General features: G+C 39.0%; 1 protein-coding gene across 1 annotated transcript in view; it reads right to left on the bottom strand.

The window, feature by feature from the left end:
- The window catches only part of Sdk1 (sidekick cell adhesion molecule 1), a 903,256-nt gene that overhangs the window by 348,252 nt on the left and 529,816 nt on the right, over window positions 1-25,188 (bottom strand). Inside the window, exon 5 of the mRNA XM_077802503.1 lies at window positions 5,732-5,865. Coding sequence (XP_077658629.1) covers window positions 5,732-5,865 — 134 coding nt within the window. The remainder of the gene's footprint in view (window positions 1-5,731; window positions 5,866-25,188) is intronic.

The following is a 25,188-nucleotide window of genomic DNA, read 5'->3' as shown; positions in this document are numbered from 1 at the left end:
CCTGTGGCAGACTTTCCTGTGCTGACACTCAGACCTGGATGCTTCCCTCCTGTGGCTCCACCCTCTCCACCTGTGGCCTGGACAGGGAAGAGCTTGAAAGTGACACACTATATTCCACTCATGGGCCCCCAAACTGCAAAGGAGATGGAACTGCCTTCTTGTCCCAACAATGGGGGGAATATCACAGTTAGCAGTCATTGGAAATATTTATAATGAAATGCCATCTGGCAATGTGTCTGGGTCCCACTTCACTTTGAAAACAGCAAAGAATTGATTTACAAAATGATTTATTTCCCAGTTATTAGTCTTTCTCAGTTCTGCCACCGACATTTAGAATCATCCCTCTGTTTGGCCCCTGTGCATTTATATCTTCAGATAGTGTTCATGTTGAAAAGCAGAATGAGTGACACATGAGCCTTCCATCTTGTACATGAAGGAAAGGACAACTGAGAGAAGAGTCACCTGGACCCCAGGTATCCTCCGACAGACCTTTTTAAAAGAGTGTATAAAAGAACCTGGAAGAATCCCCTGAGAATGTCATTTGTTTGCTTATCCCTCTACAAGTCCTTTTGGGCTCCAGGTAAGACAGCCCAGTGGGAAGATGCTGCCTTGGGAGACCAGGGGTGCTGGGCTATTCCAGATTTGCTCAAGAGTTCAGGGCAAATTACAGTTCACAGTTGAACCTGATTCTTTACGGTTGACCTATGGCAAAGCAAGGATAGGATAAATCACAAAAAGGAAAGAAAGATACATTGGGATAAGAAAAGCTGGAAGATGAGTGAGACAGTATGAAGGGGCAACAGAAATAATCCAGTCTTGGTTTCGGGGTGTGCGGAGAGAATGATGGCCTCATCTCCTCAGTCTTTCTGTTTTTGTTTTTTTGGATTTTTTTTTTTGTCTTTCCTTAAGTCTTGTTGTCAGTCACCAGCTGTCCTCAGAGTTTAAAGTCATTCATCAGTCCACACATGCATGTGAATATTTTGGGTTCAGAAACAAAATATTAGACTTGACATTTTAATTAATGTTTTTAAGTGAAAATAAGTAAAAACCAAGCTTTAACATTGTTTATCAAGCAGATCAAGTATTTAGTTGAGTGCTCATCTCTCTCACTGTGTTCAAGCTATCCCAGGGGCATTTGGATGTTCTCACTTATCAAGAAGTCGACAGGATGCCCTCCTGTGCCTGTCTGCTTTCAGAACACTCCAACAGGCTATGGTTTCACCTTTACCAGCAGAAGCACAGTTATCCATATGGATATTTAGTTTGAACTAAACAAATTCTTGTGGAATGGATATCACATGACCAGGAAACACAATTCTTTGCAACCACATGTCATGGGAATTTGGCCAAAAAATTAAACATTATTACAATGATCAAGTGAAATAGGAATTTTTACTTACAAAGTATATATCATGCCATTCCAAAGATGAAATGAAATTTTTATGATGAGCAAGATTCTTAAAATATTTTATACTTTGGATTTCTCTCTTTGATATGACATCAATGCTTACAACTTCTACATAACTAAGTAATCCTAGGTTGGGGATAATGCCTAGGGTTCATGTCCTGATGGAGTATGTATAAAGGAGCTACAGAGTGCAGAGCCCCAGACATGGTCCTGCCCATCAGGACCAGAGTGGCTTCAGAGGCTGGAACCAGCACACACCTCTGTCTCATTACACACCCAACTTAGCAGGTTCAATATGTGGCTAAACCACTAAACTCATGACTTCTCTATAAAATACACTTTCTTTTTTATGTTATCTGAAAATTCTGGCAGTAAAACATCATGCAACCTATAGAGTTGCAGCTTGATTCGAAGCTGATCACCTGGAATGTGGGTCCTATCCCCAGACAGATTTTGAGTAAGACTGTATTTCAAACTGTTCCTACTGTTTAGGAATTCAACTTATGTCAGAGTCCATTTGAAAGGCTTATGCCTGCCCCTTGTCCCCTTTAATGTTAAAGGCATAAGGAAAACGAGATAGAATTTTATCTAGGCACACAAAAGGCATGTTTTACAGGGCAGTCCTCTCCAATGACTGTGCAAAGACATTATTCTCAGGAATCCACTTTCAACTACTAACCATATATGAGGTCTGCAGTTAAATTAGCATTATAGAGGACAAAAGAATGTTAAGTGGTCTTCAGAATTAAAAGCAAGGGTTTGTCAGCCTGAAGGAGAATCAGCTGAAATGATATCCTATCTGCAAATGTTGTTTGAAGAGGAGACATTAAAATGAAAGAGGTGAAAAAAGCAGGAAGGAGAGAGGCAGTCATTTCTTTTTTAATCTAAGCTTCATCCCTAGTAGAGAATCTCATTACACTGGACATTTTGAATATTGGATCAGAACTGATGATGTGTCTGAGGTATGTACAATGGCACTTAAACAATGATTGATTAATCACTCTACAGAATTCTTCTCATCTCCTAACTATGGGCTTTTTTTTTTTTAAGAAGAAACTTCCATTCACATATTAATTCAGTTGAGAAGATTTGATCCACAAAAGTGAACTCAATGTAAAATCTTCAAAGTTAGACTGAAAAACAGGTTGACAGGTTTATAAAGCTTGCCTGGGTTTGACCTCAGAATAGAAATGTCGACTTTCAGGTGAGTCCTGACCAATTCTTTTTCTGGTGTGCATTTGAGTTGCAGGAGCCAGTTATGAAAAATTCATACAGGACGCTTCGGCAGTCCCACCTGTGTCCTTAACATCTGCTGGCTTCACGTCACATTAGAACTTCAAAGTGAATCCACCCCTGTGAAGGCAGCAAGCTTTCCCTACTGGCCAGAGATGGAGAGCTCAGAGACCTCCTGGACTTCCCGACAGGAACAGCCGTGCTGCCCAAGCTGCAGTTTATCTTCTTAACCAAACAAACCAGAAGAAGCCTTAAGACATAAAAATACCAACTATGAAAAGCGTACGTAACAGCAGGTGCGGCCACTACAGGGCTGCATTTCACTTCTAACACTCCTGCTTTTAAAAATTTATTTATTTTTAGCCATACTCTCTTTATCTTTTGCTTCCCACAAACTTCAAGCATAGCCAAAATATTCAGCAAAAGGTAGTAAGGATTTTGAACTTTGAGGTACAGTTGTTCTGGAAACATTTTTTCCTCCCATTGGCTGTGACAGCACATGGCTCATCTACATGCTCTGAGACAAGGCTAGCCCCACTGCTCCGTCCTCATGCCTACTGCCCCCACAGAGGGGAAGGAGAGGTAGGACAAAGGACACACCACTGCTAAATTAACTACAGTGCAATCCACCAGGAATCTGACTCGTGGCACATTGCTACTCTGACTACAGTCACTACACAAAGGTTCTTAACTTTATTCTTCTGACACCAAGGAAAAATGTGTCTTCATTAAATAATAATTGGCTGTAATGTCTTTTGATTCTTCAGAAATGCAGGCTGGCAAATTTAAAAAATTTTTCATCAATCTTGTTGGTGTTTTCACAAAAGGCTACCTCAGAATAAAAAGATTTCTAGGTCCACAGCACACTATGTCTTGCCAAGGTGTGAAAGGGTATTTTGAATATCTAATTTCATAATAAATCCAGGGTGGTGAGGGGCCTGCAGTGCTCCCCAGGCGTCAGGCCCAAGCTGTGGCTCCCATTACAGAAAGCATCACCATGGTCCAGACAGAACCTAATTTAAACATGCAGTTCTGGGGAGTTTTACAGATTTATCAAGACTTCTGATCTTTAGAGGTTTTCAAAATAGAACTTTTAGTGGGAAAATGCATAATTGGTGCCATTTAACATTTAGCTAAATCCAATGTGTCAAAGGAAGGTTCTCCTAGGAATTAAATAATGAAGTTTTCCTCAAAGTCCTTCCTTTCCCTGCTGTACCTGGTCCTGATAAAAAGCAAAGAATTATACAAAGAAACAAAATGTGGGTTTTCTCCCAGTCCAGATCATCAACCTCATTATATCTCACCTTTTACACATTCTCTTTAGTGCCAATGAAAAGATAAAAATATTCAATGAAACAAAATGCAAGCAGTTAATTATAATATTTATGAGCAGATTCCAATACACTTTTAGTTGGGGTAGAAACAAATTATTGAAAAAATCTACATATTCCAATTATCTAATGCCATGGTATTGCATTCATATAGTAATTTGCAAATGTACTGTACCAGCTTTATTTTCTATAGGCTATCAGAATGGCCTATAGGAAACTACTAAATGTAAACTGTGAGTGTTCCATGTACCAGAATTTTTGTGAAATTATGTTTCACCTCTTTTAACAAACTGAGGCCAATTTCTTTGTTTCTGACTTAGAAGTCTACCATCCTTGACTATTATTATTTATATCACAATTGAGTACTAAATCAGATTTGCTAAATAGAATAAATGGCTCTAGTTGTAAAACGTGGAAATCACTAAAAATAATCACAATCTACTTGATAATATAATTTCCACCCTTTGTTATCACTCTTGAAAATACCTTGAAAGTCATATTCATTTCTCCTTTGACTCTGAGTTCAAATGATCCTTTAAATGGCAGTGCATCATGCACTGGATTTAGAGCACTCCCATCTAGTCAACTGGCATAATTCTCAGATCATTAAAAGGCCTCAGTGATTCTACATCTGCTCAGTCTCGGGAGCACGATTCAATTCCTGGGAATTAAGGACTGATGGCAGGATGAAGCACATGCAGCTGGCCAGATCACTTAACAGGAATGTGGAGGCAGGTAAGAACTCAGTTAATCTACAGATTCTAGCACCCAGCATTTGCTATAAACATTTCACCCTGTGAACTCTACTGGGCCTCAAGTAATTGTCCTGAAGGACCATGTGGAGCAAACTCCACCCTCTGCATGCCATACACTTTTCAAGCTAACTGAAGGAGAAAACCTTCAAGCATTGTTCAAAAAGATGAAATCCGCTACTCTACAGCCAGACCTATATAATTCACTCTTCTATGATGCAATCATAATATTTTGAAATTTACCATCTGGCATTACTATTTCCCAACCACATTTTCTCAACAGCATAATAACTGCATTTTGTACCATGAAGCTTCACACTGTCAACATTTGACGACACGCCCTCTACTTTGCACATGTGGATCCAGTATAGTTCAAAGTTCCTGCTTTGGGTTATTTTCCCCTTCTCTAGCAATTATTTCCTGCTGTACAATTTCAAAGGCCAAACATTTAAAGTTTCCTCAAACTAAAATGCCCTCAAATAAACTGTACATATAACCGCAGTTTGTACACGTTTTCTTCATGATCCATGCTCTTAGTTTAATCAGATAGCAACAGTCTTAAATACTGTGCTTAAATACTGGTGATTTTACCACAACTTCATAGGCATATTTTTTTCCTCAAGAATATTATTATTATTAAAGGAACATAATCTGTACCTGATCTAGTCTCAAATAAAGTTCAAAAATACAATTCATAGTCAGAAGACGTTTTGTTGTTGTTAAACCAATGTACATTAACTATGTACAAAACATTTCTTTAAATCCACAAGACAAATAAGATCTTGCGTTCAAAAATACCAGTTCGATTCACATTTTCTGCAAATCATTTCAAAGGAAGCAACAGCTCTGAAGCTCTTCAAACTATTGATGTTGGATCAATATTAAACCATAACTACTATACCAGAGAGAGATGCGATTCATTGCAAAATGTCCCATCAGACTGTGGTTATTAATTAAGGCAAGATTTTATTTCTTTAGGAATTATCATCTGTAATTCCAAAACTCACTTGCTATGCTCAGATGAATGAAAGGGCTTGTCTTGTTTTCTCCGTTCCTCTCATTGACCGCCTGCACGTAATAAGCCCCAGAATCACTTGCTGTCGTTGCAAGGATCACCAGCTGATTCTCCAGCGTTATGGCTCTGTTCCAAAAATCAGAGACAGTGTCAAAACCACTCCAGATAAGACAAAATTAATTTATTAGACCAACTACACAGCAATATCTAGAGTTTAAAAAAAAGATTTAAAAGGATAAAAACAATACACAGGCAGACTTTAGGAATGTGGCAACAGTGAGTCTTCTCTGGTCCCATGGAGTCCTATGGCCATAAGTCTCTGACTGTTTCAGGTGCTCCACATCTGTACCAAGCTTGACTTCGAGGAGACAATGTTTTGAAATACATACATCAAGAGGTTGCAAAAATCCAGAGATTCCTATAAGAATCCATCACAAGGCCATAGAGAAGTTCCAGGGAAGCTGTTCCTTCTTTTTCAGGCAGGGTTATTTGATTATGAAATGCTCACAAATCTTTGGAGTAGAGGGTTAGACTGTCAAATCTTTGGCTCAGGGCAAATGAGTCTGTCAAGATTTTCTCCATCAGGGTGGGGGATGGGGGTGCTCGCTAGAACCTTTGCATATTTATGTTTATACTGGTGGGTAGAAGGAGGTGTCCAATGAGCATAGTGCTAACCCTTCAATTTTTCCAGCATCACTAAGAACCCTCATTTGCTTGCTCTGTCTCCACAACCTAAGAGTGCAAAGAAGCAAGTAGACTATTTGGTCTACATGATTGTGAACAAATCCTCCTCAAATGTCCCAAGTATAATGCCAAAGGAACTGGAGACACACTTGACCCACCCATGCTTTCTCTGAACCACAGCTACCTGCAAAGGTCACATGGCAACCATGCACCTACAGAAGTAGACTAGTACGCTTTCAATTGCTCCACCTAAAGACTCTCATCATGCTACTCATTTTTAAAAAGCAAAGCAGAGCAATAGTAACAAAAACAGCATGGTACTGGTACCAAAACAGGCGGGTGGACCAATGGTACAGAATAGAGGACACAGAGACCAATCCACAAAGTTACAACTATCTTATATTTGATAAAGGGGCTAAAAGCATGCAATGGAGGAAGGATAGCATCTTCAACAAATGGTGCTGGGAAAACTGGAAATCCATATGCAACAGAATGAAGCTGAACCCCTTTCTCTCGCCATGCACAAAAGTTAACTCAAAATGGATCAAGGAGCTTGATATCAAATCAGAGACTCTGCATCTGATAGAAGAAAAAGTTGGCTCCCATCTACATATTGTGGGGTTGGGCTCCAAATTCCTTAATAAGACACCCATAGCCCAAGAGTTAATAACAAGAATAAACAAATGGGACCTACTTAAACTAAAAAGTTTTTTCTCAGCAAGAGAAACAATAAGAGAGGTAAATAGGGAGCCTACATCCTGGGAACAAATCTTTACTCCTCACACTTCAGGTAGAGCCCTAATATCCAGAGTATACAAAGAACTCAAAAAATTAAACAACAAGATAACAAATAACCCAATCAACAAATTGGCCAAGGACCTGAACAGACACTTCTCAGAGGAGGACATACAATCAATCAACAAGTACATGAAAAAATGCTCACCATCTCTAGCAGTCAGAGAAATGCAAATCAAAACCACCCTAAGATACCATCTGACTCCAGTAAGATTGGAAGCCATTATGAAGTCAAACAACAATAAGTGTTGGCGAGGATGTGGGGAAAAGGGTACACTTGTACATTGCTGGTGGGAATGCAAATTGGTGCAGCCAATTTGGAAAGCAGTTTGGAGATTCCTGGGAAAGCTGGGAATGGAACCACCATTTGACCCAGCTATCGCCCTTCTCGGACTATTCCCTGAAGACCTTAAAAGAGCGTACTATAGGGATACTGCCACATCATTGTTCATAGCAGCACAATTCACAATAGCTAGACTGTGGAACCAACCTAGATGCCCCTCAATAGATGAATGGATAAAAAAAGTGGCATTTATACACAATGGAGTATTACACAGCACTAAAAAATGACAAAATCATGGAATTTGGAGGGAAATGGATGGCATTAGAGCAGATTATGCTAAGTGAAGCTAGCCAATCCCTAAAAAACAAATGCCAAATGTCTTCTTTGATATAAGGAGAGCAACTAAGAACAGAGCAGGGAGGAAGAGCATGAGGAAAAGATTAACATTAAACAGAGACGAGTGGTGGGAGGGAAAGGGAGAGAGAAGGGAAATTGCATGGAAATGGAAGGAGACCCTCATTGTTACACAAAATTACATATAAGAGGTTGTGAGGGGAAAGGGGGGAAAAAAACAAGGGAGAGAATTGAACAACAGCAGATGGGGTAGAGAGAGAAGATGGGAGGGGAGGGGAGGGGGGATAGTAGGGGATAGGAAAGGTAGCAGAATACAGCAGTCACTAATATGGCATTATGTAAAAACGTGAATGTGTAACCAATGTGATTCTGCAATTTGTATTTGGGGTAAAAATGGGAGTTCATAACCCACGTGAATCAAATGTATGAAAGATGATATGTCATGAGCTTTGTAATGTTTTGAACAACCAATAAAAAAATGCAAATGTAAAAAAATTAAATAAATAAATAAAAATAAAAAGCAAAGCAAATAATAAAGACACAATGTCCATAAATCCAAGCAACTTTTCATTGAAATGGGGCCCCTCAGTGTCCTTTGCTTCTGTTAGGATTCTGTATTCTTTTTGCTAGTTAAGGAGATGAGTGGGGGAGGTAGAATTTGCTAAAAAATATAAACTGTGAACATGGGTAAACTGCTGTCCGGCTGGTGAGTTGGACAAGGAGGGCAAGATGCATTCTGAGCACAGAAACATCACTTCATCTGTGCTCTTATCTCCAGCGGACCAGAGACCCCAGGGCACCCAGTGGACTGCACCAGCAGGAAGAGCTCTGCTTATTTGTTTTTTTGATCCCAGTCAGAGCCCTTCTAGAACTGGACATGCAAACCTAGTAACTTCTCATGAGGAATTCAATGTAATAACAACCTTTTCCTTTCTGTTACCTTTTGAGAGGTTTTTCAAAAATTCTTGGTTTTTAAACATTGTATAAAATTAGCTTAAGGAGAGACTGCTCACTCAGGGCTCCCACAGGACAGATTACACTCTAGGTCTCTATGGCTAATTTATTTCATGTCTCATTTAGGAAAAATTCCCTATTAGGAAGTTTTCAATTTTTAGTACCATAAAAGTATTTCAAAAGAGTTGTACTATAATTATTTATGACTCCTTTATAGGTTCTTTTATAGAACCATAGAAATTGTTCCATTTTATTTTAGTGTATGTTACATTGGCACCTAAAATTAAATATGAATATTTACTACACATGAAGTTATACACATTTAATAGCATAATTTAAAAATGGAATATATAACTTTTTGCTTTAACATCTGATTTTCACCATAGTAATTTCAAATATGCTTATTATTTCTCAGAATTAGTCTTGTAAAATACCCATTAATTCTCTATATTATTTGTTACATTGTTTCAAGGATCTTGAAAACTTAAAAGTACATAAAAATTTCCTCTCATGTGGAAGCTAGAGGAAAAGAAGGAAATAAGGAGAGGAGAATTGGAGATCATAAAGATGCAGGGAAGATCAGTGGAGAAGAAGAAGGAGATTGAAGAAGAGAATGGAAGGATGGGAAAGGTGAGGAAATGCAGATTGAATGTTTAAAAAGAATGCTATGTGCATATATAAACACACCCAGGGAATTTCTCCTTTATGTATAAGTAGAAAAAACCAATCAAAAATAAACAAATGGGGCTGGGGTTGTGGCTCAGTGGTAGAGCACCTGCCTGGCATGTGTGAGGCACTGGGTTCGATTCTCAGCACCACAAAAATAAATAAATAAATAAATGGAGCTATTGTGTCCATCTACAACTACAAAAAATATTTAAAAAAATAAACAAATGGATGAGTGAAAGGAATATCAATAGAGTAACAGAAGGAGGACAGGGAAAGGGAGGAGGAAAGGGAAAAAGGGGGACATGAACTGAAATTGAGTTCCGTTCACGTATAATTCTGTCACGATGACCCAAATACGATGTATAACCATAATTCTCTTAAAAAAAAGAGCAATTGGAAACATTACAGTTTACCTCTATTAAGGTTTTTATTTTTAAGTTTTTTCTGTTAGCTTTTAATTTCTGAACATGTTTAAGACACTATTCATAAAAAACTTATTATTATTTTTTTGTTGTTTTTAAAAAGAAGACACCACAAAAATGCTAAATCTTTGGACAATTTTAGATAGGTGAGAATTATTTCCCCATAAAACTATTCTTGTTTTCTCTCCAAATTGTTCTAAAAAAAAGAGTTTTTACAAAGAAAACTGATTTTTTTAAATGTAAATAAAATATCTAAAAACATTCATATCAATTTTGAGTCCTGGTAACTGTTGTGATGCTTTAAGAAAAGAAACTGTTTTTTTGTTTTTTTTTTTTTTTGGTGACAGCACAGCAGCACGTGCCTAGAGCACCCAGCTTTCCTGTGGCAGCCACACCTGCAGGGTAAGGGGGCCGCCTTTCTCAACATCAGGATTAGACATGGTCATTTGTCCCTGGTGTTCATGGTGGCAATTTTATAGCTATGAGGATATGACCTTCGAATGAAGCTAACAATGTGGGTAGAAGGACAGGGAGAACAGAAGGTCCTTGGGTCCCTGACAGCCTGGCAGAGCCCACCAACCAACCACCCATCCTGCAGCCAGCCTGCCTCTGCACATCCTATTTCAGGGATACCACACTTCAGTCAATTTAAAACCTATTTTGAGTCAGAGTTTCTGTTACTAGACTTCAACAATGTGCTGACACAGATTCAAAAAGCACAGGTAACAGCATCCATTTGGGATGAAAAAGTGTATTCTTCTGGGCGCCGAGAAAACAACTGTACACATGACATGTCCTGCATGTGTGCATGAAGCATACAGCCGTGGGCGGCCTCTAAGGAGGGAGAGTCAAGTTAGTTTCTTTGGAATCATGTATTTTAAAATATTTTCCAACCTTTGTACTGTAAACAAGTATTACTTTTGTTATCAGAAGAATGGTGTTCTAAAGGAATGCAAGGGCATGCTAAGTAATTATGGTAGCAAAATTCAATACTTTGACCATAATATGAACCACTCAGCTTTGTTAGAACATAATTCCAGAGAATTCATTTAAAACTTACATTGAATTTACAGGAAAATTACAGTATTCAGCCAGAGAAATTTTCCTTTTACTTTAAAGAAATGTACATATGGCTTTATATAAAATCATTTCCTTAGTCTTCCTCCATTTTAATTCTATTTTTAAAAATAGAACCTCATAATTCTAACTTCTAATTCCATGACTTGGTAATAAAAATAATAAGGAAAATCTCAGTTCAATGTGTGTGAAATGAACTATAGCTCAGAAAACTAGAATGTTGGGTTTATAAAGAACACATTAGAGGGGCTGGGGTTGTAGCTCCGTGACAGAACGCTTGCCTAGCATGTGTGAGGCACTGGGTTCGATTCTTAGCACCACATATAAATAAAATAAAGGTCCATTGACAATTTAAAAAAATTTAAAAAATAACACGTTAGAGGATCACTTAACTATTACCATTTGTCCCTGGTTTTCACAAGAGAGAACTCAGTCTGTTGACTTAACAACTGAGATTCACTAACAAAGAAAACACTGCTATTCAGTGAAGGATGACAGTCTTCAGTAGGAACTTGTCAAGCTTCTGAACATTCTTCACTTGATTCCAACACATGCATGAAGTACGGGACAAAGTAATTGTCTCTAATTCAGAAAAGACGAAGCCTTAGGCAGAGAGAAACTACCTGGGGGTCTCTGACCATTAGCACTAATTAAAAAAATTTCTTTGGAGGAAAGCCACCCTGGAGGTGGATGCCTAGATCACACTTGGGCATACAAAGGTAGGGCCACCTTGCTGGGGAGTGTATGGTGGAGCTTCCTGCTACCCATTTCCAGGTGATGTCATGTTCCTCATGCCACAATAGATCATCCACCTTCAGAAATGTGACATTAACATAATTATCCTGGAAGCACAGGATTTTTGGTTGGTAGAAACAGTTCAGTGGGTAGTTGAGGGACCTCCAGACCAGGAAGAAAAAGTCAGAGAATACATTTATAGGAGCAGAACCAAATACTTTTGTTTACTGTCTACTGAGTGACTATTTGGGTTCTCAGGCCTGTGACTGAGAGTGGAAGGGAAAATAACTGAACCAAGAATATACTGTTTGGGGCCCATGGAGCTTATGTTGAGTTATTTATATACTAGGCGAAGTGACAGAAAGTACTTTAATAACTTTCCCTTAGAAGTATTTGTGGGCAAAGGGAGGAGTTTCAGGAGGGGTTCAGAAGCTTCCATGGGGTGCTGCAAAATTTGCAATGAAACCATCCTTTGGCTTCCATAAAAAGATAAATCATCTTTAGTTACTAGTAAGTATTTTGATCTTTGGCACTTTTAACACAAACTAGGAAGGATAATACAAGTACTGAATTATATATTATGATGCAAATTCAATAATGTCCAGTAAAAGAAGAACTTAGCCCATAACATATAAAAGCATAATTTGAGTCTGTAGTTTTACCATTACAAATGCTAAAGTAACATTTGATTAGTTTTAACTGACATTCAAATACATTAAAAAAAAATCAGAGGGCAGGAAAACGTAGAGCATTCATTTTTAAGTCCTTAAAAAATTAGAACATTTAAATTATTCCCCATTTCAACAAAACAACTTTTTAATGGGTTGGTTCTAAAGCTCAATGTTCTGAGTTTAATCTAGATCTCAAGCCCCACTTTAATAGCAAGTTCAAGGCAGACAACTTCGGAACTGGTGGACTTGCCTTAGCTATATAATTACAAGAACTAAAATTACTTCCAAGGAGTTTTGGCAATCACAATTACTGGATAAATGTTAAGGCACCACAGTGACATGTTTACTGAGTCAGGAAGTAAACACTTGCTGTCCACCAGTGAGTGACTCTGGGATGAAAGACATTTAGAAAGCAAGTGAGGAAAGAATCTGGGAAACCTGTTTCCCAGAATTTCAAACCAACATAAATGACAAGTAGAGTTGTGTTCATTAACAGAATGTATGAATCTAATATGTCCCTGATTTTGTTCCCTCAGGTTTATCACTTGGTCCCCAGAAGTCCTAGGTAAGCAGGCACCTAGGGGAAAGGCAGCCATCAAATCTGAGAGCTGTCATTATTCTGTAAAGATACACTGCACTTTCCAGAGAAGGGAGACTAGAGACAGACAGCCTTCTGCCAGTAAGTTGCCTTAGAGGTCCATGCCTTGCAAAACACTTCAATGTAGTATATGCAGGGATCATTTCCTATGGCAGGTGTAGTTAATTTCATAATAGCGAGAATATGGAAAAGATACAGTTAGATTTGTATGAATTCACCTTTGTGTAACTCTTCCATATTGATGATCAACTCTTAACTAGAGATGCAAATGGAGGTAAGATATCCCGTAAACCCCGTGGATTTGAAATACACTCAAATTCACACATTTTGTCATATCCACAATGTTCCCTGGTTTTTAAAGCAGAGAACGTGATAAACAAAAGCATACAATCAATAATTGTGTTAAGTATGGGGCTGGGGCTGGGGCTCAGTGCTTGCCTCACAGGTGTGAGGCACCGGGTCTGATCCTCAGCATCACATAAAAATAAATAAATAAATAAACAAATAAAGGTATTTTTAAAAAAGAGTACATTAAAAAATAACTGTGTTAAGTGAAATGCAAAAAAATAAGAAACTATTTAGGTTTTCACACTCACATATTTGCTCTGGCTATTCCTCTCTGAACTTGCAACTATATTTTAATACTTGGAACCCTAGTAAGTGGAAAAGTAATTTTCCCTTTCAGTAAATAGGAATGGAGTGCATACTATGTGTATGATACCATCCAGGGAAAGGACGATGTGAAATGTGATCATTAAAACACAAGGAGAGGGGCTGAGGTTGTGGCACAGTGGTAGAGCACTCACCTCACACGTGCGAGGCCCTGGGTTCGATCCTCACACGGCATTAAAAATAAATAAATAAAAAATAAAGGTATTGTGTCCAACTACAATTTAAAAAAATTTATTTATTTATTTATTTATTTATTTATTTTTTAAACTTTAATATTTATTTTTCAGTATTTGGCGGACACAGTATCTTTGTCTGTATGTGGTGCTGAGGATCGAACCCGGGCCGCACGCATGCCAGGCGAGCGCGCTACCACTTGAGCCACATCCCCAGCCCTAAAAAAAAAATTTAAAAAAGACCAAAAAAAAAAAAAAAACACACAAAAGGAGGTATCTCAAAAACAAAACAAAACAAAACAAAAAAACCCACTCAAGTACAATTAGAAAAATGAGAAATTATACCCCAATGATACAAATGTATGAATTGCCAAGATCATTGTAATGTCATATGTAGATAATGAAAAAATAATAAAAATAAATTAAATTGCTAGAAAATTAAAAAACAAACACACACACAAGGAGGTATCTCAAAACACACACACACACACACACACACACACACACACACACAAGGAGGTATCTCATAAGAGATAAACACAGCTGGATGAAGTTCCACAGGTGGATGGGATTTTGGAGGAATGATAAGCCAAATACCTAGCCCCCATCACTGACATTCGGATCTGACCACAGCTGTCCTAGTGACAGCTGCTCCAGGATAAAATATGATGCATATCAGAGTGGAACGACAGACCCAATTCTCTGACCCTAAAGATAGTAAGAGTTCAGAACTGAGCCCGTTTTGCTGTAGGTAACGTGGGAGGAAACACCACCCTCACTTCTGCTAACTCACCCATGCAGGAGTCTCACCTTCCATGGGAGCTCTGGCCAGGGGCTCCTGCAGGTCAGGCAGCACAACCAACTCTCTCCCAAACTTGGGCCTGATTTGGGCCTTCCTGACTGCTTCCAGGAGTATGGGTGCTGGGTAAGTACCCTGGTTTGCCTGGCCCCCAGCAGCAGAAAGAAACTTCAGCAGACCATCAGAAGAGAAGCAGAGAGGTACATTCCCCTACCCAAGGAGTACATTGCTGGTCTCCAAATAAAAGCAGAAAAGAGACCTGAGCTCAGGTTCGTTCATCTTCTCCCAGCCCAGTTCCCTGAGTGGCCTGGTATCTGGAAGCAGAACACAGACTGCCTTAGAATGACAGCCCAAAGAGTTCTACAGGGAAAATACCTTGTTTTCTCACCAGAACAAGATGATTATGGCTGAAAGGAAGTGAACACTATAAATGAACCTGGGTTGAGTTATCCAAGTCTCTTGTTAATACAGAGGCTCTTTAAGCAACCAGACAATGCACCCTGGGTTGAGTAATGGAACTAGAATCTAATATGTTCCTGATTTTGTTCCCTCAGGTTTATCACTTGGTTTTCCCATCTATAAAATGGGGACAAAATACTGACATCAAAAAGCCTTATGAAGTGCAAATAAGGTAAGATGTGAATGGGGCTGTCTAAGCCACTCACTGATATTTTACAAGTATGAATGTTGTTATTGGATGCAGGGAGTGAGAACAATACATGTCAAAAACCGCTCAATGTGGGGCTGCAAATTAAACACTTTATAAAGTCTCAGTCAGCAGACTGCTGTACACACATAGCCAGACCTCCGAATTATAAGATGAAAGTCACCGAATGACCAGAAACTTCGATCTACTACCTAAAATGGCCTCCTGACGTGCACAGGAGACAGAGTGAGATGATGTCCCAAAGGCCTGTCCCTGGCCTTCCTTATCACCTGTTCCTGTGTCATGCAAAGACCTGGTCCTTTCCTCTAGGAGAACAGATCCTGCCCAGGAGGAGGGATGGAAAAGAAAGGAGCTTATAGGGTAACTGCTGATAGAACAGATGAAAGATCATTCATCAGGGCTTTTGACCAGAAGAACTATATTTCTTATTTATAGCAGTGTTTCTTAAAAGTCCCAGCTAATCTAAACAGCATTTTGGTCCATTTTTACTTTTCTGAGGGCTTTTGTTATTGTAACTAATTAATTCTAGTACAAAGCACAAATAAATGGCCATGCCAAATTCTTGGTGTGGACAATCACAAGAGGATGGCAGGAACGAGGAAGGACTACATAGAGCTGAGGTCTTTACACAAAAATTTCCAGCCAAGATTTTTTTCTGAAAAAGAAACAAGACAGAATAAAAAATGTGTGGAATATACATTTTTTAGTCTTTTAGCTTCTTAAACAAAGGAACTCACCCAGTGTCAAAAGGGGGGGCATCGAAGAGAGCCTCTCCAGATGGGCCCTCGTGGGAGCCCCTTTCTCCCTGAGCTGCTCTGTAAACACCAGACAAAGTTGAGGTAAGTTCAGTTTATACATCAATGGAATAAAACAAAACCCAATTCAATTCAAATTAAAAGAATATGGCTATGGAAGGGAAGACGCTTTTCACCAAACTGATGGAATGTAAAGACCACTGCTGCGGCCAATGCAGTGAATGCTAGAGGGTTAAGGTGCAGGACTCACAGTCATGCACCTGTGGCCAGAGATGCTCCCCACCAACTTGGATGACATAGGCTGAGGCAGGAAAGCTGGAGGCTGGCAATTCACGTTGCAGCCACAGCTTCTCTCCACATCCTACTTTCTTCAGAACAAGGTACTCCGGAGTCTTTCTTTCCTGTGCAGATAAAGGGGCATGGGCAGAGCACTTGACCCAGGCTCTGCGGGACTCCATCCGCATGGGATTATGTCTTAGTGGCAGGATCAAGCATCAGCAGCAGCAGCTATGAAAGAGCTAGCACTTTTCTAAAAGCAAATAACCGCAGAGGAATACTCGAAAATTACGAGCGGAGCAAATTGCTTTTTTGAATGTTCTCCACCTTTCACGTCTGTCTCTGCATTAGCTCCTCTTTGAAGGAGCATAATTATTGCCAAGAGTTCCACTCTTTTGTTAAACTCCTTTTGATTACTAAGTGACAAAGCTGTGCCTGCAGAGATAGGAGCACCTGCGAAGGCCGAAGCTGATTCCCGCCTCAAGTGTGACAGCTCATCTTAGTGACTGTGGTGCCTCTCGCTGCCTCCTAGAAAATGAGGGCTCCCCAAGCCGCAGGTAGTCAGCGTCATGCTCCAGGACAAAACTCGGTCATTCAGAAGGAATCTGAATGGAAAGTCAAATTCTCTTTCAGTGGCTTTTTTCTTTCTGGAAGTGATTGTGACAGACCTTTCTGGAATGTGTGAATGGCATGCCTGTTGGGCCCTCTGCTGTCCTACCAGCTGGCCCCACTGCTCTCTGTGGCCATGGACACAGTCCTGCAGGGCAGTGGAACAGCATCCAACAAGTGCAAACTAATTTATAAACAAAGCTGGGAGATGTTCAAAATCCTGGGCCCCTAAACTCAACTGTAAAAGTGTAAAATGGACTTCCTGGCCACCAAGCAGAGCTGCCCTCCCAGGCTGGGCTGTGACCAGGAGACCCTGCACTGTTTATACCTGTGCTGTGGGTTTTTCCAAGATGCTGGCCATCCATGCAGCTGAACTGTTAGCCATGGCTGGGAAACAGACCCCCATGTTTCTTTCAAAGTTCTTAGAGATTTCCACACAGACAACCACAGCCATGAGTCTGCTGGTCTGGGGCCCATCTCCCTGAGGCCTTGCCTTCCAGTCTTTCCACATCCTTCTACCTCCTGGGGTTGATGCAGTTCCTTGGAGGACACCAAGCTCATTCCCTCTTGACTTTCCTCAACCAAGCCTCTGCTCTGCCCTCCTGGCAGGAGAGATGAGAAGAAGCCTTTCTGGACACTTCCTAAGGGCCTGCAAATTGCTAAAAGCTCTGTGCATATTCTCTCATCTAGTCCTCACAGCAACCCCACAAGGACTCAAATTCCTTCACAGTGGACACCAAGGTTTTAGATCCAGAGACACCCCTGCAGGAGCCCCTTCTCCAACACTGCCTAGCTGTATGACACTGTGACATTGCACAAGCTGCTTGAATGGTGGCTCTAATCCCCAGGTCCTGAGTAATGGGGATAACATACCTGTCTCTTAGTACTGGTGGAAAAATTACATGAGACAATATTTTAAAAATCAGTGATTTATGTAATATCTAGCATATACTCAAAACTCAAAACTGGTTAGCTACTGTCATTGTCTCCACTTCATAGACAGGACACTGAAGCTTAGAAGTGACAGAATTCCTCCAAAGAAAGTGAAGAATGAAGACTCTAACCCAGTCACACACCCCAGATGTTTCAACTTCCCTTCAAATCTCTTGTCCTCAATCTCCATGCTACCTTTTCTGTCCCCAGAGGAGTAAGGCCAGACTCTAGAAATAGCATGCTCTACAAACTTTTGTTCTGGCAAACACATGCTGCATCTTAGGCACCTCCTGCCCCCCTGTCCCCAGGTCTCACACCTGACTCCCAGAGGCTCTACCCAGGCCTGGAATATGGTATGATGACGAAGAAATAGGCAAGGACATGTAGGAGGGTGCGGTGCCACTGGGTTTAAGGAAGCCCCAGATGCGGCCTGAACCAGAAGGAGGACTGCACCACAACACAAGGAACCTCGGGGTCACCATGCCATTCTAGCTATGTAAGCTGGACTTAGGGGGTTTCCTTTCCACCCAGACAGACCCCCAAAAGCCAAGCCTGGTTAACCAGAGGCAAAACCAAAAGCCCTGGGTCTAGTCATTGGAGATTAATGAAAACAGTTTCCTTTAGAGAGAATATATTTTTTTCCGCAAGAGCTGCTGAATTTGAACTCTTCCAGAAAAAGCTTTATAAAACCCTTTGTTATAAACATTTATGATGTGTCTAAAATGAGAAAATAAGCAGGTAACTTCAGACTTGCCTGAGTGAATGGTGATATGCCCCAAATTTAGCTATACATAATTTAAAGAGGACTTCTAGAAAAAGTCTTATTATAAGAACACCTTATTAGGGCTGGGGATATGGCTTAAGCGGTAGTGCATTTGCCTGGCATGTGTGTGGCCCAGGTTTGATCCTCAGCACTACATACAAACAAAGATGTTGTGTCCACCGAAAACTAAAAAAATAAATATTAAAAAATTCTCTCTCTCTTAAAAAAAAAAGAACACCTTATTAACTGTGAGAACCACCTGTGAGAAATAGGCAGGAAATATATTTAAGTAATATCACTCAGTTCCTAAGTATCCCACATGAAAATAAAAACAGAAAAAAGGAATAAAAAGAAAAAAGGGTGGCAGCCATTTTCCCCAACTGTGTCTACTTCTTAGCATTGTCAATGATCATGCTGTTCATTTCCATGACAAACGTCACATGGTGACATAAAACCCAATTGCCTCCATCTGTCTTCCTAGAGAATTACAGTGCAATTCCTTAAGTTGTGAGGTATTTTTTCTTAGTCTCTGGTCCCATTTCTCAAATAGGCATTTTAGGTTTGCCACAAGCAGCAGTTAACTGGCTACTCTGAACCAAAATGATTAAAATGCACCAAGCACTAAATTTTGAGCAGATTAAAAGAACACAAGTGTTCATTCTTTTCTTTACTCATTTAAAAACTAGTACTGAGCACCTGCTGGGTATTACTGACTAAGAAGAGAGTACTGAAGAGCTCATCAGCCATCACAGTCCAGCAGGGACAGAAGTTAAAGGTGCTGTTGTAGCCCTCAGTGCACGCTATTATCCTAAATGCTACTCCCCACAAGAGGAGCCAGTGCTTTCTGGAGAAATCCTGGGTCTCAGCAGGAAATGTACCAGATGCCCCTGGACCATATCACATAGTAAGGAAGCAAAGGCAAGGTCATGCCAAATGGACCCAACCTTAAAGACTCCCATTATTCAGAAAGAGGACATTTTGAGCATCAATGTGAACAAGTCAGAAAGGAAGAATAAAACCATCTCAGTTTGCAAATGACATCACCTATATAGGAAATAACCAAGAAATCTATAAAACACCAATGAAGATGACAACAACTCAGAGACCATTAAGCAAGTTCACAAAGGATAGAATTTCATTCAGGATAGAATGAAAAGCAATTGATTTATTTATTTAAAAAAATTTTTTTTTAGTTGTATATGGATATGATGTCTTTATTTTTATGTGGTGGTGAGGATTGAACCCAGTGCCTCACACAAGCTAGGCAAGTGTTCTACAACTCCAGCCCCAATTTATTTTATTTTAATAGCTTAAACAGTACAAATGTATTTTTTAAATGTCAAATAATTGTATATGTTTATGGTGTATTTCACAATGTTTCAATATGTGAATAAACCATGGGATGGCTAAATCAAGCTAATTAACATTTTTATTACTTCCCATATTTATCTTATAGTGAGAATACTTAAATTCTACTCTCCTAGCAATTTTCAAGTATACAATACATTGTTATTATCTATAGTCATCAAGATGTAATATAAATACTTTGAACTTATTCCTTCTATCTAACTGAAATTTTGTGTCTTTGAACATCTTCTAACCCTCACCCCAATTCTATTTCTTTTAATTTAAATATTTTCTTTTAGTTGTAGATGGGTACAATACCTTTATTTTATATATTTATTTTCATGTGGTGCTGAGGATCAAACTCAGTGCCTCACACGTGCTAGGCAAATGCTCTAACATTGAGCCAAAACACCAGTCCCCCAATTCTATTTCTATGGAATAGTAACAAACATGTGAAAACCAGAATTTAAGCCATAATACCATTTGCAATCACTCAACAGAAATATACAGTTGAAAATTGAGTAAATATGTACAGGATTTGTATGCCAAAAATACTAAGGGAAGAAGTTAAAGCTCTAAATAAATGGAGATATGTGCTGAATTCGTGGGTTGGAATAGTTTCAACAAAGTAAAAATATCAGTTTTCTCCCAATGGGTCTCTAAATTTAATGTGATTCCTACCAAAATCTCAGCAATAGGAAAGATTATTATAAAATTTGTAGCTATAGGAAAGACTATTCTAAAATTAATATGAAGTGGCAAAGTAATTAGAATAACTAAAAAACAATTTTTAAAAAGGAGTCACGTGGTAGGAATCATTCAACCAGACATTAAGATTTATTATATAGCTGCAGTAATCATGACAGTGTGGTATTGGCAAGAAGAAAGATGCACGCAATCGAACAGAATAAAAAACTCAGAAATGCGCACAGAAAAGTACAATCAACTGATTTTTAGCAAAAGTTCAAAAACAAGTCAGTGGAGAAGGAAATGTCTTCAAAAATCAGCACTGAAGAAATTGGTCATTTATAGGAAGAAAAAAAATGAAACTCAGCCTAACACTGGTATGCCAAAATTAACTCACGATAGATCATAGATTTAAATGTGAAATGGTAAAAATTTTAGAAGAAGCTGGGAGAAATTCTTTGGGACCTATGATGTGGCACAAAGTTCTTAGACATGATACCAAAAGTACAATTCACAAAGAAAGAAATCTATAAATTGGATTTAATCAAAATTACTATTTTGTTTTTCTGTGAAAGACCCTGAATAAGAAAATATAATTGAAAAAAAAAACAATTGGAGACTTGGAGAAAGCATTTGCAAAACATAAATCTGATAAAGGCTATATATCCAGAATATATAAAGAATTCTCAAAAGTCAATACTTTAAAGAGCTCCAAAACAATCCACCTAGAAATTGGACCAAGGGTTAGAAGCAGCTTTCCACCAAGAGTCTGTAGACAGCAAGTGAGTACATGTAAAGATGCCAACATCACCAGTCATTGAGACCAAGATGAGTTATCAGGACACCTATTAAAACAACTAAAGTAAAAACTACCAGTGCAGAGGAGCTGGGCCTCTCACAGATTGCTGGTGGGAACAACCACTGCATCTAGATTGATTGCATGGTGACCACACAAACAGACACACACAGGCAAATGACATAGTGCCTGCCCCATATATTGCTATGTGGAAGAGAATCTGGCAGATTTTTAGGAGCTAACCATATTTGCCACTCCACCCAGCAGGGTCTATTTTTACTGGACATTTTTCCCAGAGAGGAAAAAATTTTTTATCTACACAAGAACCTGTGCAGAAGTGTTCATAGAAGCTTTATTGATAATAACTCAAACGTGGGAAAACCCCAGATGTTCCTCAGTAGGTGACGAGCTAAACAATTATGTCACTTTTGTACTGGGGAATACCGCCAGCAATACAAAGAAACAAACTATTTGTATGAGCAACTTGAATAAATCTCAAGGGCATTAGGGTGAGTGAAAAAAGCCAATCTCAAAAGGATGCATAATGTATGATTCCATTTATATGACATTCTCAGAATGACAAAATTATAGAGATGGAAACAGAGTGGCAGTTGCCAGGTTGGGAGGTTGAGGAGGGTGAGCTCTGAGTACAAGAGGCCTGGGTGACGGGACAGCCCTGCATCTAGATTGATTGCATGGTGTCCACACACACAGACACACACAGGCAAATGACATAGTGCCTGCCCCATACACTGACCAATGTTACTATCCTGGTGCTGATATTGCTCCCCAGTTGTGTAAAATACAACCATTGGGTAAAGAGTACATGGGACTTCTCTGAACAGTTTCTGTGAATGTACAATTATTTCAAAATCATATGCTAAAAAGAAAAACACTCTGATAGAGAAAAGGAAGAAAAAGAAGACTCCTAACTGAGGTCAGAATGAATTAGAAACTGAAACAAACAAGCTATCTTGTCCTCCTGAACACAGAAGCTCCTGGCAAAGACCTTTGATTGCAGCCACCAGGGAAATGACAAATGTGAAGTTTGGGGTGTGAATAACAAAACAGGGTAGACCTGTGAAGACCCAGGGTGAGAACCTGGAAGGACAGGGACAGACTTGGTGTGTTGCACATTGTCAGAGGAGGCCCTGGAGGCCAGGGCAGAAGGAACAGGAGAAACAGGGTTGGGAGCTGGGAGCATCCATGTCTTCTGGAACCAGCTGGGTTCAGGAGTTCTTAACAACGTGAAGGACCTGTAATCCATGGCTCTGAAGCCCCTTCCTGCTGGGTGAAGCCTGATGATCAGGGAATTCAATCCTTAGGCTGAGAAAGGGGGAGACAGACATTGACAATCTACACTAGAAATACATAAATGATATAAATGTAGCCATACGAACTCAGAGGCATAATTGAAGCCAATTAGTGAATTGAAAAAAATAAAAGTTAAAAAATTTCAGTACACTCTAAGGGTCATGGAATAGGAATTTATGATTTTAATTATAACCTTGCAGTGACATTGAAAGAGAATAAATTATATGCACTAGACTCCAAAGAAAAGAATAGACATATTAGAAAAGTTTTCATTAAAGCTACTACAAATGGGGAGAAAAGGCTATATTAATAAAATACTCCTTTTGGCTATAAAAAAAGCACTTATATGAAATAGCTAATTACACAATAATGTTTCATAAATGAAACTAGTAATGCATCTTATTTTACCATCTGCATCTATGTCTTCCTTCACTAGAAAGCTGTCAGCTGGGTCTGCTAGTTTTATTTTGGTTTGGAATGTATTGGGGAAATAAAAGGACTTTGCTAAAAATTACATTTCACTGTGCAAATATCTAAGTTTGGGCTATTTCTGTTATAGTGAGGATGGAGGGGTCAATATGAAAAGAAAATTAGAAGAAGTCAGGTTACCCAGCGCCAAGAATTGTGGCAAAAACAGGTCTGTTAGGCCAACAACAGACTGGGGCCAGCCTGCTACCCTACCTGAGCCTCTGCAGAACTCAGTATCTGTAGGTTGGTGGGATGCACATTAAAGACAAAAGATGTTTCTCCTTGATGCAGGAATAGGTGTGTATATGTGTGTGCATATGAACAATTCAGATGGATAACTCTGAATACTGTTGGAATTTTATGAGTCCATTTTGTTTGTGATGACAGAGAAAACAGTACTTAGAAAAAGATAGCTACTAATATAGCCAAGAGCATATCAATGCAGCTAGAAATTTTTATTAATAAATAATGGGAATAAAAATATATGACTCATTAATCAAATACTAAGTTGGCTAATAATTGATAGAACAGGGATTTTTTTTTAGAATAAGAAAACAGAATTGCTACATCCCCTTATAAATTCAGACACAGTAGACTAGAATCTTTCCAACCTAGCATGCTAGGATATAAAGTCACATCTAGCACACTGAAGCCTGCCAACAGAGAAGTTGGGCATCAGGACACAAAAGCATGTCCCTGTTCTACTCTAAAAACATCTGCTTTTTCTCAAATGTAATTAAGGACTATAATGAAACCTGTGCAGTGACCTACATTGTTTCATTGCTCTGAAAAAGGTATATTGTTCTATCTAATGGAGACAAGAAACTAAAACTTGACCTAGAAGAGGAAGAAAGAAAAATGTAGAATAAATCAGGTGCGGGGGCGGGCGGAATCCATGAACCAAGTATTTATGTTATAGTAATTTAGTCAGAGCTTGTAAACTCAGGCAAGGGAAGAGAGAAGTTATGGGCCCATGTATGTAAATTTTAGACTAAATGGTGTCTAGCATATTCATATGCTGTTAACATGGAGAAGCTAGAAGGGGCCTTTAGAGAATAATTAGAAAATAGAAATGCATGCCATGTCATACTTTTAGATAGGATAATTACTAGATCAAAATGATATTTTTTTCCCAGACTCAGTTGCAAGATTTAACAAAATTCTAAGGTACACCCCAACTGAATTTTCTGGGAATGGGAAATATTTTGAAACTTTTACAGGAAGAATTTTTTAAAAAATTAATGAAATTCTCAACATTATTTTTAAAAGGAAAATAAACATGAGGAACTTTTCCTACTAGTTATCAAATGAAATAAAATTCATAGTTTGATAAATAATAAATTAATAATAAATAATCAAAGGAGATGTCACAGACTAGGAGAGTTCCAATCTAAGAATGTAGAGAAAGGAAGGAAATGGAAAAGTGACCAGAGAAATCTGCAGAAATAGTTGCCATGGGTAGAATCTCCTGATGAATGCTAAAATCAGAAGGCAATAGTTTTTAAGCAGAAACAGTATATTTACATAACCTCAAAGCATCTACTCCAAATATTTATTAATTTTTGAGTTCATTTTAATTTATGTTCAGAATTTGGAGCTAAATTACCTTTCCCTTGCATGTGGGCTGGGAGAAGAGACTCACTTCTAAGAATATAACATGGATAAGAAACAGTAACTTCAGAGTGGGGAAACCTGGATGACAACACCTTAACCAGTAGTTAAATCATGGTGACAGGTGTGCCCCTATAATGAGAGGAGAAGTCACCCCCATGGGACTCATCCCTAAATCCATAGCCCCAACCTAAGCATGAGAAAACATAGACAAGCCCAAATTGAGGGATGTTTTAAAAGATAACTGATCAGTAATGTTCAAGAGTGTTCCAAGGTCATGAACTTAAGGAAAGACCAAAAACTATCTCAGATTGGAGGAGTCCAAGGAGATGTGATG

Source organism: Urocitellus parryii, chromosome 9 (assembly GCF_045843805.1).
Source record: "Urocitellus parryii isolate mUroPar1 chromosome 9, mUroPar1.hap1, whole genome shotgun sequence".
In the NCBI taxonomy this organism is placed as follows: Eukaryota; Metazoa; Chordata; class Mammalia; order Rodentia; family Sciuridae; genus Urocitellus; species Urocitellus parryii.
This window is presented reverse-complemented; position numbering and strand designations above follow the sequence as displayed.